This window comes from Panthera uncia, chromosome B4 (genome assembly GCF_023721935.1).
Source record: "Panthera uncia isolate 11264 chromosome B4, Puncia_PCG_1.0, whole genome shotgun sequence".
NCBI classification, from domain to species: domain Eukaryota; kingdom Metazoa; phylum Chordata; class Mammalia; order Carnivora; family Felidae; genus Panthera; species Panthera uncia.
This window is the reverse complement of record NC_064809.1, coordinates 97,204,561-97,217,505: the sequence shown is the minus strand read 5'-3', so window position 1 is coordinate 97,217,505 and position 12,945 is coordinate 97,204,561. Positions and strand designations below refer to the sequence as shown.

At 39.7% G+C, this 12,945-nt stretch overlaps 1 protein-coding gene across 5 annotated transcripts in view; it reads left to right on the top strand.

Annotated features, from left to right (window-relative positions):
• The first annotated feature begins 420 nt into the window (after positions 1-420).
• NAP1L1 (nucleosome assembly protein 1 like 1) overlaps positions 421-12,945 on the top strand; it is a 32,806-nt gene continuing 20,281 nt past the window's right edge. For 3 of the 5 annotated variants that reach the window (XM_049627446.1, XM_049627445.1, XM_049627447.1), the window contains exon 1: positions 11,391-11,427. In XM_049627446.1, coding sequence (XP_049483403.1) covers positions 11,411-11,427 — 17 coding nt within the window. In that variant the 5' untranslated portion in view covers positions 11,391-11,410. Of the gene's footprint in view, positions 507-11,390; positions 11,428-12,945 lie in introns of those variants that run through there. The other 2 variants (XM_049627448.1, XM_049627449.1) reach the window with 2 other exon arrangements.

The following is a 12,945-nucleotide window of genomic DNA, read 5'->3' as shown; positions in this document are numbered from 1 at the left end:
GCCGGGGACCGGGAGGTGCGAGAATCAGGCCGGGCCAGGGGCGGGCGGCAGCTGGCCCCGCAACGGGCCGAGGAAAGCGAGGTGCGCCAGGGGCTAGCGTGCGGGTCATGGCCCTTCCCAGCAGCCGAAGGCGTTGCGGGTTCTTTCCCAGCGCAGCGGGGAGAAAAGAGATGGCGCGGCGCGCGGCAGGGGGCGGAGGCGGGCAGCCGGGGACCCCAAGCGAGCCGCGGAGGGTGCGGAGGTCGTCGGGGAAAAAGGACAGCTCTGTTGCTAGGCAACCCGTCCTGGGCCCGCCTCCCGCCCGCGTTGCTAAGAGACGGCGAGGCCTGGGGGGGCGGCGGAGCGGGCCCTACGTGCTGACGCTAATTGTATATGAGCGCGAGCGGCGGGCTCTCGGGTCTTTTTTAGCGCCATCTGCTCGCGGCGCCGCCTCCTGCTCCTCCCGCCGCCGCCCTGAGTCACTGCCTGCGCAGCTCCGGCCGCCTGGCTCCCCGTGCTAACCACCGGTAACGGATGGGGGCCTGAAAGGGAAAGGGGGGGCGCAGAAGTGGTGCGGCGGCCCGCGCGGAGGGGAGGGACGCGGAGCCGACAGCGGGGGGCCGCTGGCCTCTGGGGCCTCCCGGGTCGTTCCGTGAGGCCGGAGCCCGAGCGGTCCGCAGAGTTTGGTGCCCGTAGCCCGCGAGGGCCTCCGGGGCGGCCGGCGCTACGCTCGGGAGCGGCCGGGGAGGCGCGGGGGTCGGTGCGGCCTGGGAAGCCCGAGGGCCGTGCTGGGCTGCGCCGCGGCCCCCTCAGCCCCACCGGCTTCTCCGCGCGGACGCGAGCGAGGCCGCGGTTTCGCTCAGGCGCTCTGAGCGGCGGCCGTGCCGCTGGGGGCCGGGCGACGGCCGGCGTGCCGGCCGGGTTCGAGTGCTGAGCCCACCGCCTCCTCGACTCCCCCGCTTCCTCAAAAATAATCCCCGGAGGGAGGCCGCTGGGGGATGGAAAGAACGGCGGAGGCTGCGAATTCCGATGGGAGGGAGGGGATGTGAAGGGACGAGGCCCGGAGGGGGCGGGGAGGCTGCGAGGCTGCTGGGCTCTCCGCCCACTGGAGGCGGCGACAGTGCTGGGAGGGGAAACCCCGGGCGGCTTCCCTCGACACGTGGCCGCCGCCTGGGCTCGACTGGAGACCCCCGGGTGGCTTGTCCTTGCTTTCCGGAGAGCTGTCGGGAGATGGTGGGATGTGGGAACTAGTAGTGAGTAAATAAGTCCGGCAGCCCTTGGCTTTCAAACTTCTACCTGCTGATCCTTGGTCTTTATCTTTTTATTGGTGTGGTAGGTGATGGATGATGAAGTAGGGCCTCCACTGCTAGGATCTTAAAGAATTAACGCATGTAGAGGGTTCATGGTAGCTGTTACTATCAAAAATTGTGTGTGTGTGTGTGTGTGTGTGTACCTCCAGTACAGTTAGAATTTGGATGGGTGTCTTGACCACGGTTTCATATTAGGGGAGAACTTATCCTAATTAATCTAATCCTGTAAACGGTTCTAAGATGGAAATAAACGATTTGGCCTGCACTCTTCTTAATTCTGTTAGGACTTCTTTTGCATTCTTACAAATTAGTTCCTTTACTGAAGTTCCCAAAATAGGTTACTTATCTAGCTGTGTTGTTTTTAAGGTGTATGGAGGCCGGGTGGAGGAAGTATGGGGTGGAAAGGAGGCATTAATGTAAACTTAAATGGGCCAAGTTAGTAGCTTGCTGTCTTGTCTATGCCTCTATTTCCCATAAATGGAGGCAGTGAAAGGAGGCGGGGAATGCGGTCTGTCTGGGAGGTCTAGGCTTTCAGAGTACATAAAGAATGAATCCGGCTCAAGAAGCCCCTAGTTTAGATCATCACTGCCTGATAAATGATTAGTAACTAGTTCTGTAATGACTGCACTTTAAAAGCTCGTAACACTTTGCCTGGTTTCAGAAGAGCTACAAAACAAAATTTGCTCTTTTTTGAAAATAGTTAGCATCAAAATACCTTTTAAGATTAATATTTAAGGGGCGCCCGGGTGGCTTGGTTGGTTAAGCGTCGGACTTCAGCTCAGGTCATGATCTCACAGTCCGTGAGTTCGAGCCCCGCGTCGGGCTCTGTGCTGACAGCTCAGAGCCTGGAGCCTGTTTCAGATTCTGTGTCTCCCTCTCTCTCTGCCCCTCCCCTGTTCATGCTCTGTCTCTGTCTCAAAAATAAATAAACGTTAAAAAAAAAAAAGATTAATATTTAAGTCCTGTTCTCTTGTCAGGTTACATTAACACTCTTGTACTTATTTTACTTAGGAAGTAGTAACATTGTACCTTTGGGTAAGGGGGGAAACCTTAAGGGGGGAAACATTGGGTAAGGGGGAAAACCTTACCTATAGAGTAACTTGTTTCAAACTATTGGGAGGTAAATAAGCTTTCCAGTTACCATCTGGGACTAAGTCTCATGCTTGTTTGAAGTTATTCAAATTCATAAAATAACAATTTTTTAAAATTAAGAGTTCAAATTAATGGTCAAAATCTAAAATGGGCAATTTACTTCTAGTAAGACTGGTCCTTTGGAGGATAGATGGAACTAAACATTTGTTGTGAAAGCTTGACTTTATGGATTATCATATCAGGTCAACATTGTGTTAATTTGATAAATGTAATTTTAAATTCGTATCAGTTTGAAAAATACGTAATTTTATCTGTTGCAAAATACTTATATTTGATATTGGGCTTATTGACAATATTAAGCTAATGCTAAATGTGGCACATGACTGTTCTTGTTCTCTAGAGATTAAAAAAACAACTCAAACCCAACACTTGTCCAGAATTAATTTAATCCAAAATGCTATTGCTCATTATTGTGTCCAGGTAACTGATTGGATTCTCAACTCCCCAGATTACATTAAAAACAGCCCTTTGGGGGGCACCTGGGTGGCTCAGTCGGTTAATTGTCTGACTTTGGCTCAGGTCCCATGATCTCGTGGTTCATGAGTTCAAGCCCTGCGTCGGGCTCTATACTGACAGCTCAGAGCCTGGAGCCTGCTTTGGATTCTGTGTCTCCATCTCTCTGCGCCTCCCCTGCTCGCACGCTGTCTCCCCCCCCACCCCCCAAAATAAACATTAAAAAAAGTAAAAAACAGATCTTTTGTAGGAAAAGGGGCTAAAAGAGGCAAAATCTATTTGACTTTAAGGTATGAAGAAGTCAAAATGAACTACGACTTTGTTCATTTTTTGGTTATAAATTTGAAATGTTAATGAAAATAAGATTAGGAAGAATCCTGATCAGTTGTGAAAACTGATCAGTCTATTCAGATTCTCAAGTCTGATCAAAGCTGTAATTGTTTTTATTTGATTCCTAGAGTAAATATTTTAGCATCTATGTGGGCATAATATCTTAACACATGAGAAAAAGAATCCTAGATATACAATGTTGAATTGTGATGAAGGCTACAAAGAAAAAGTGGGGGACGGTATTTATAACATTCTTTTTATGGAAGACCTGTTTAATAGTAATATTAAGCGCCATTTCATACTAATTTCATCTGAATAAAAAGTTCTCCTTGTTGGGCAGAGTAGGGGTTAGAAGGTGAACGTTGTTGCTTTTGCCCGTCCTTGTAAGTTATTTAGTACATTGATATGAGACCACTAGATCACATTATTGCACTTGCCGTAGAAAGTGGTCCCTGTACTTTTGGTTACCAACACTGCACTTTTACTGCTACACACTTTGATACATTTTTACTTGTTCAGAAATTTTGTACATTTTGACTTTTATTGGGGAAGGGGGCTGTAATTTTGAAGAGCTTATTAATTACATTTAATTACCTATTACATTTAATTAATTACGTTTAATTTTCTAAGGTAAAGAGGGTACAGAAAAACACAACAGGGATAAATGTAACAGCACAAATTACTGTGTATTATTAACTAATTTAATGATCCTAGAGGTAGGTAGTATCAACATTTTAATGTGGAAACTGAAGTACAGAGCAGTCAAAGATCTTATCCAAGGTTACATAACCGAGCAGTGATGACTTATGAGGCTTTTGTATTGGTTTTTAAAGTGGGTTCCCTTGATTTAAACTGTTAGCTATATATCAGCTTGGAATTCATAAAGCACACTTGCTTGAGTTCCACTCTGCTCCAGTAGAAAAGCTACAGTATTTATGGTCATGGAATCATCCAACATGAAATTTGTTTTCATATAGTAAAGTGATGGCTCCTAAGCTTTTTGTCTGCCGTGTGTGTGTGTGTGTATTTCCCCCCACCATGTAAATAAATTGGTTTTATTAATAATGCTGGGTGAATTTTTAGCAAGTTTTTAGTCCAGCCCAGGTATGTTTCTCTGCTGTTGGATCAGATGATACTCTAGATAATGAGCTCCCTTGGACAGAAGGTATGCAGTGTTCTCAAATAGAAGTCCTTTTTGCTTGGGTCTCAAAGACAAGTCCGTTCTAAGTCAGCTGTTGACCTCCCAGAATTGAAAAACTGAGCCTAAAGAATATGGTACTCAAACTATAAGATTGTGTTGGAGTCAAATAAAGTTATTGAGCCTCGGGACCACTAAAAATAGTATTAATAGGACAACAGTGTCTTAAATATAGATTTGTTTAAAGTTTATTTGGAGGGAGATGTGAGGTCTCAGGTAAAGGGAAATCTTCTCTTTGGGATATTACCAGTTCCCTTCAACTCTTGCTTTCAGACATTTGTAATCTTTAGTGATTGGCTGTTTCCACATGAAATAGTCATTTTCTGTAAAGGAATAACAACTAGTATATTACTGTATAATGTATGTAACGTAGGCTTTGATAGAGCAGGCACTTTGGTTTTTGGAATAGTGGACTGGGCACGGGTTTCGGGAGTCACATTTGTTGCTGAGCAAGTTGCTTAGTACTCTACCTGCAGGTAGAGGGAAGCCTGTAATCCTTACAGAGTAGGCTTCATAAAGGTTAGCTCTCTTACTGAAAGTAAAGAGGACTTAATTCAGAATTCAGATTTCTGGAATGGTGAGAAGTTATTTGATAACACGTCTCTGGACGTCTAGCTACTACAAGACCACAAAATAATCAGTTAGTGGTCTAATTCACTCACTTGTTTTCCCTCTTTGTTCAGTGGAATATTTTCTTTGTGTACAAGTTCTCAGGTTAAGATTTGCCTTCAGTCACGATATCATGAGCTATGTCTTTCAATTGAGATCTTCCAAATACTACATATATTGGGTAGTGAATTCATTCAATCTTTTGTTAGAGTGACCTTTTCATTTCTAGTAATGCTATTCCTTGAAGTTTATTTTTCTTGATGTTAATGCAGTAATACCAGCTTCCTTTTGGTTAGGATTATATTTCACTTGGCAACTCTATATCCTATGTTATAGATGTGTTTCTTATAAATGGGATGTAGTTGGATTTTCTTAAATCCTCCCTGACAATTTTTAATGGGAGTTTTAGTTGATTTACATTGAACATTATTATGATGTTTAGGTTTAAATATTTTTTATGTGCTTTCTGTTTGTCCAGACTATCTTTTTTTTCTTTTAGGTTGGTATAAAAATACACTTATAAATTTAAATTATTTTTCTTCTACTTTGGAAATTGCATGTTTGGTTTCTAATTTTTTGTAAGTCATCCCGGAAATTATAGCATGCCTGCTGAGGGATGTAAGAATACTTTAATCCATTACCCCCACCCTCTCCCCACCCCAACTTAGTGTTGTGATAGTTTTCATTTTTAACACACTAGGCAGTGGTGGTATTTGAAAATGTTTATTTAGATAAATGCAATCATCCTTTTTACTCCTTATTTCTTGCAAATTACATCTGTTTGGGATCACTTGCCTTCTGCCTGAAGAATATACTTAACAGAGTGTTATTAGTGAAAGTGCTAGAGGTGTTTTTTCCAGAAAGTATCTGTTTCACTTTCATTCTTAGAGGATGTTTTAGTTGGGTATAATATTCTAAGATCCTTGGCTGTTTTCAGCAAATTGAGGATTCTGTTGTCTTTTGGTGTCTATTGAAGAGAAGACAGCTGTCTTTTTGTGGGTTTAAAATTAATCTGAATGTTTTCTCTTTGTGCTTTTGAGGTGACTAAAAGACTCCTTTGTCTTTAATGTCTTGCTTTTTCACATATCTAAGTGTGGGTTTCTTTTTTATGTATCCTGATTGGGATTTGTAGGGCTGTCTTTGATCAGTTCTGGAAAATTCTTGCCTATTAATTTTTTCAAATATTTTCTGCATTCTCTTCTCTACTCCTAGAGCTTGTATTAAATATTTGTTAGACTTTATTGTATTCTCAAATATCATTTAACATCAGTATTTTGTATCCTTTAGTGTCTGCCATATTTTGGAAGATTGCTTCTAAGCTTGCTTCCCTCAATTATCTTTCTAGCTTGGTTTTGTCTACTGATAAACCTGTTCCCCCCCTCCCCCCCCATTTTTTTCCCCAAGATTTTATTTAAATTCAAGTTAACATATAGTGTAGTGTAGTAGTATTCAGGGGTAGAATTTAGTGATTCATCAGTTATATGTAACACACAGTGCTCCTCACAAGTACCCTCCTTAATGTCCATCACCCATTTAGTTCACTCTCCCTCCAGCAATCCTCAGTTTGTTCCCTATAGTTAAGAGTCTCTTATGGTTTGCCTCCCTCTCTGTTTTTATCTTGTTTTATTTTTTCCTTCCCTTCCCCTATGTTTATACTTCTTATTTCTTAAATTCCACATATGAATGAAATCATAATAGTATTTTTCTCTGACTGATTTATTTTCCTTAGCATAGTACACTCTAGCTCCATCCATATTGCAAATTGCAAGATTTCATTCTTTTTGATGGCTGAGTAATATTCCTGTGTGTGTGTGTGTGTGTGTGTGTGTGTGTGTACACACCTTCTTTATCCATTTATCAGTCGATGGACATATGGGCTCTTTCCATAATTTGGCTGTTGATAGTGCTGCTGTAAACACTGGGGTGCATGTACCCCTTCAAATCAGTATTTATCCTTTGGATAAATACCTAGTAGTGCAGTTGCTAGGTGGTAGGGTAGTTCTATTTTTTAACTTTTTGAGGATCCTCCATACTGGTTTCCAAAGTGGCTTTGCCAGTTTGCATTCCCACTAACAGTGCGAGAGGGTTTCCCTTTCTCCTCATCATTACCAGCAATTATTTCCTGAGTTGTTAATTTTAGCCATACCGACAGGTGTGAGGTGGTATCTCATTGTGGTTTTGATTTGTATTTCTCCGATGATAAGTGATGATAAACCTGTTCGTTTAGTTTGATTTCCATTATTTCTATTTCTAGAAGTTCTATTTAGTTCTTTGCCAAATTTGCCATATCATGTTTAATAGATGGCCGTTCTTTGCAGATACTGAGCCTAGTTATTTGTCTATGATAGTTATAAGTTTGTTTACCGTCCTTTTGACAACATTTAGGTCTTTATAAGGACAGATTTCTGTTGTATTCTTTTCTCTTGCCCTTACTGCTCTTGAAAACTTGTATGAATTATTTGAGGTCTAGGATGAAGGTGCCTTTCACTTAACATTTGGATATGTGGGTGCTTAGGAACACTATCAGGCAGAGACTGCTTTAAGCTCAGGGCTTGAGGTTTTGGGACCACACTGATAAAGTGAATCTGGGCTTTTGTCCAAGAGAACTGGTTTATTATCCCTGATAATACAGCACTTTTTGGCACCTGCTTGTTATGGAGGGTTACTATAAAGATTTCTTCCCATCTTGAATAGGTCTAGGGCTTTTGATTTCACCTGTCAGTAGTTAAAACTGAAATTCAGATTTGAGATTGGCATTTGTTCTCAGTGTCTTTTTCTGATTATCATTTTGCTTTTAGTTTGGGGTTAGTAATTCCTTGCTGTTTTATTGGAATTTTCCTTGGTTTTAAGATTTCAATAGATACTTATTCTGTACTTTCAATTATTTTTTATTGGTAGAGTTGGTCTGCAAAATATAGCTTGTCACTACTAGAGATGGAAATTCTTCAGATCTTTTAGAGAGCAATTTTATGTCTGATAAATAAAATTCTCATTGATTATTTAATATTGAGTGCAGTGAAAAAACTAATGTAGGTATTGACTGAAACCTGTGTTCTTTTTTTTTTTATTATTAAATTTTTTTTTTTTTAATGTTTATTTATTTTTGAGACAGAGAGAGACAGAGCATGAACGGGGGAGGGTCAGAGAGAGGGAGACACAGAATCTGAAACAGGCTTCAGGCTCTGAGCTGTCAGCACAGAGCCCGACACGGGGCTCGAACTCACGGACCGCGAGATCATGACCGGAGCTGAAGTTGGTCACTTAGCCCACTGAGCCACCCAGGCGCCCCGAAACCTGTGTTCTTCAATGTGATCTGATTATCTGAGAACCACCTGCCTCAGAAGCTGGGTTTCTTGTTTATAATGCAGATTTTTGGGTCCACGGTCTCAGACCTGTTGGTTCAGAATCTGGGCATGGGAATCAATCTTTTTTCTTTTAAATGAACTTATTTGTAATTTTAGATTTACAAAAAAGTTGTAGAGATACTCCCGAGAGTTCCTATATGCCCCTTACCCAGTTTTCCTTAATGTTAACATCTTACGTTACCACGGTGCATTCACTGGTCAGTCTGTACATTTTAACAATCATCTCCGCAGTTAATTTTGCAGAATACTGACCCTGTGCTAAGATAATTAAAACTGGACAGAATTCAAAAGTAGCTTGTGTTTATTGAGTGTTTAGTGGATACCAAACACAAGTCATTTATGAATTTGCATCTTTATAAGAGCAGTTCAGTGAAGGAACAATTTTTTTTTCCTATTTTTTTGTAGATGGTGAATAAGACCAGAAGTTGTTTGCCTGAGCTAGATTTTCACGAAGCTGGTGTCAACCCAAATGGTCTGAGTACAAAATTAGGCCTGCTTTAAAAAACAAGAATGTGTACAACCAAGAAATCTAATTTAGCTAGAGTGGGCAGATTGGAGAAGGCCTCTCCGAAGAAGTAAATGCCATCCTGTTCTGTCTTGAATCATCTTTAATAAAGAATCAAAAGAATTTCATTTTAAGAGTTACAATTCTAAATCTAACTCCACAAAGCAGTGTAGCCATTCTTCTGAGTACATGTTAAAATGTTACACAAATTTGAATTTAGAAGTTTTGAGGAGTTTCATATTCTTGATAATTGCTGGATTTATTAGGCTATATATTCAACCCAGCAAGTTCGAAAATTTTAGCAAAATGTATTTGTATATGGGAAAAGCAAGTAATGGAGAATGAAACATAAGTTCTCATTTTCTCCTGGTCTTAATAGGTAACTACTCTTAGGTTTCTGGTAGATCTTTACAGAAATGTTTTATTCATAAACTATGTGCAAGAGTATGCATATTCATATAAATACATGTGCGGGCGCACACACACACAACATATATTCCCGTCCAGGTTGGATTTTGCCATAGACCCTATGCTCTTTCCATATCAGCTCATATCTGCTTCAGTTTGGCTGCAGAGCATTTCATTGTATGCACATTCCATGCTAATACTAAGTTTATTTTTGATGAGGTAAGTGATTGCAACTGCTGTGCCTGTAAGCTGTATGTGCTTGCTGTCTTGAAGGATGCAGTGATTGGCAAAAGCACATATAATCCCTTAAATACGAATCTTGTGCTCTGGTTAGTTGGGAGAGATAGACGTTGGTCAAATAATAACACTAATCTGTAATTACAAACTTGAGACATTTTATTTAAAAAAAATTATTTTTTAAGGTTTAATATTGAGAAACTGAGGGAGACAGAGCATGAGCATGGGAGGGGCAGAGAGAAGGGAGACATAGAATCTGAAGCAAGCTCCAGGCTCTGAGCTGTCAGCACAGACACGGGGCTCGAACTCACAAACCGTGAGATCATAACCTGAGCCAAAGTTGGATGCCACCCAGGCGCTCCAAGGCATTTTATGATGGAAAGAAATAGAGCTTTATAGGAGTCTGTACAACCAAGAAATTATTTAACCAGAATGTACAGGTTGGAGAAGTCTCTCTGAAGCATAAAACTTTGAGCTAAGAGCCAAAAGATGTGTTAACCGAAGTTGTGAAAGAACCTTCTAGGCCAGCATGAAAAGCACAGGCCCTTAGGTTCATAAGGTTTTTTTCATGTTAGGGTCTCAAATTAAGGCTGGAGATGGATATTTTAAGGTTTTTTATATTCCTATGGCCACATTACTCTCCAGAAAGAAAATAGTTCATGGTAACACTAGCCACATTTAAGAATGCATATTCACGGGGCTCCTGAGTGGCTCAGTTGGTTAAGCCTCCAGTTCAGGTCATGAACTTGTGGTTCATGAGTTTGAGCCTGGTGTCTCTCTCGCTCGCTTGCTCGTTTGCTCTCTCAAAAATAAATATAAAAAAAATGCATATATTCGCCACCATTTTCCCTGCATTAAAAGAAAATCCTTGCTGATTTGATAGACAAACTAGAATCCCACTTGTATTTCTTTGACTGATATTCTATATTTTTCTTTTTGAATTAGTATTTCTTCCTTACTGTTTGCTAAGTATTTTGTTAATGTTGGCTAATTACCCAGCATCACTAGAGAAATATATTAATGCTAGTAGAAATTATTTAAAACAAAAAATAGAGTAGGATACATTATTAGGAAGAAATATTTTCTTCATAATTTGTCTAAAGTCTGAATATTAGATCAGTAATAATACTCCAAATATTAACACTTGACTGCTAAAATCAATAACTCTTCTTAACTCTGTAAGTAATAAGCATATAAAACATGCTGATACGAGGAATCACGTCTTGTAGCATTTTGAGAGTTAAAGTCTGTGGTTTGATTTTTAAAAGATTAAAAACTTGATTTTAATGTGGGATCCTAAGCTTGGTTTAGATTATTTTTTTTGTAATTTGTGCATTACCTCTGGCATTCAGCCATTTTTCTGCCTGAATATAACACATTTTACCTTAAGTTTTATTTTTCTAAAACCCATATTCTCTAAGTTAATACAGTACTTATCTATAGTAAGAAACAATTTAGGATATGCCCTGATTAGTTCTAACAGTGTTGACATCAGGTAACCAAGAGTTTGTTGACAATATGCCAGCATATCCAGGATAGCCTTGGGGGTATGGTGGTTATCAGTGATAAGACATGAGGTGCATTTGAAGGGATGGGGAAGGTTTACTTGATATAGGTTGGGACTCAGGGCTTTATAACTGCCATTAAGTTGTTTAAAGGGCTGACATTTGATACAAGAATTATTAAACTTTTAAAAGAGATCTCCAGGAGGGCATAATGAGTACAATAGGTGGCAGATTTTGGCATATGTGTATGTATATATATATATATATATATATATATATATATATATATATATATTTTGTTGTTGGTATTATTGTTAACATTGACCTTTCTCTCCTTAGATACTTGCAGTTCTTGCAACATGGCAGACATTGACAAGTAAGTGCCAGATAATTGGTTTTTTGTTGTTTTTTTTCTCCTTTTCCAGAGATAGGCTTCACTTTGTACTGTGGTATGGTTAACAGCAGTATTAATAACATTATGCAAATGTATGGTAATATCTGCTATTATAAAAGTTGGGTATGGCATATCTAAGACAAAATAGAGTATATATAATCATTGTCATAAATACGGTAAACCATTTGCTAGTGTTTATTCTTAGGAAAGTGCTGAGCACAATAATCATAAATACTTACGAAATTCATTTTTACCATGGATGTATTTCCCAGAGATTTTACTTTACAGTGTAATGTATCATACATACAAGATAAAAAGTTTATAAAATGTATGCATAGAGTTTAAGAATAATAGGATATTTACATTCAAGTTTTTAAAAGTACAGCATTACTATTAGAGGAAACCCAGTATCCATCTTCTCAATTGCATCCTCCCACCTTTCCAGACACGTAAATACTGTCTTGGCTTTTGTCTAATTCATTTCTTTGTTTTTCTTTGGATTTTTAACACCTATGCAATCTTAACCAGTTTAATTTTTAACACCTACACATTCTCAATCAGTGTTTAATTTTGAAAATCTGAAAAGCAGTCACAAACTTAGCTGCATAAAGAGAAAAGCAATATTACTACTATTAGTTGAAGTTTCCAAGGTAGGAAAACAAAAAGCAAAAAGATTATCTGGGTCATACTCTGGCTTCAAGTTTCCTCAAGACTTCATTGGGCAAGGCCATGCACTCTAGAAACAAGTTTAATGAAGTTGGCTTCTGGCAGGGTTCTAGTGTGGATGGGTATCTTGAAGAAATATGGTAAGGGAGAATGGGTGAACTGCACCGTTTGTTGCTTATGATTTCCCATAACTTAGCAATGGATTAAAACTGTACACTTCTGGATGGAGGACATATGCTATGACAATATATCCACAAGGTGCAGGCAGCAGATCATGGAGGTAGGAAGGCAGAAAATTTAGCACAAGGGCATCAAATTCAAGTACATTTAAGAATCTGGCCAGTCCTTCCACACATAAAAAGAATGGCAGCAGGTATTTTAGTGATAATGGCTTTCAAAGTGATTGCCCTCCTGTATTGCCCTGCTCCAATTTGAATTGCTTAACCTTGGTTATACAGTTGTCATTGTGGATCTATTTTATTATCTTCCTGGGGTTTTGTTCCTTTCCTTTGGTTCCTTCTCTCAGGTTTGCTGTTTGCTGTATCCCATGTTGTTTTCTTTTGGTTCTTTAGTACTTTCTTGGACAAGTACAAAGGAAGTAAATTATTTTGAGATCTGACATGACTGAAAATAACTATTTTATCCTTACGTTTGATAGTTTGAGTATAGAATTCTGATTCGAGAATCCTGTTTCTTCAGAAATTTGAAGGCATTGCTCCATTGTTACTTTGCTTCCAGTATTGCTGTGTTGAAGTTCAAAGTCAATTCTTGATCATTGTAATGTGACACTTTTTGTCTTAAATATATACATATATATTTATTTCTGGAAGCTAC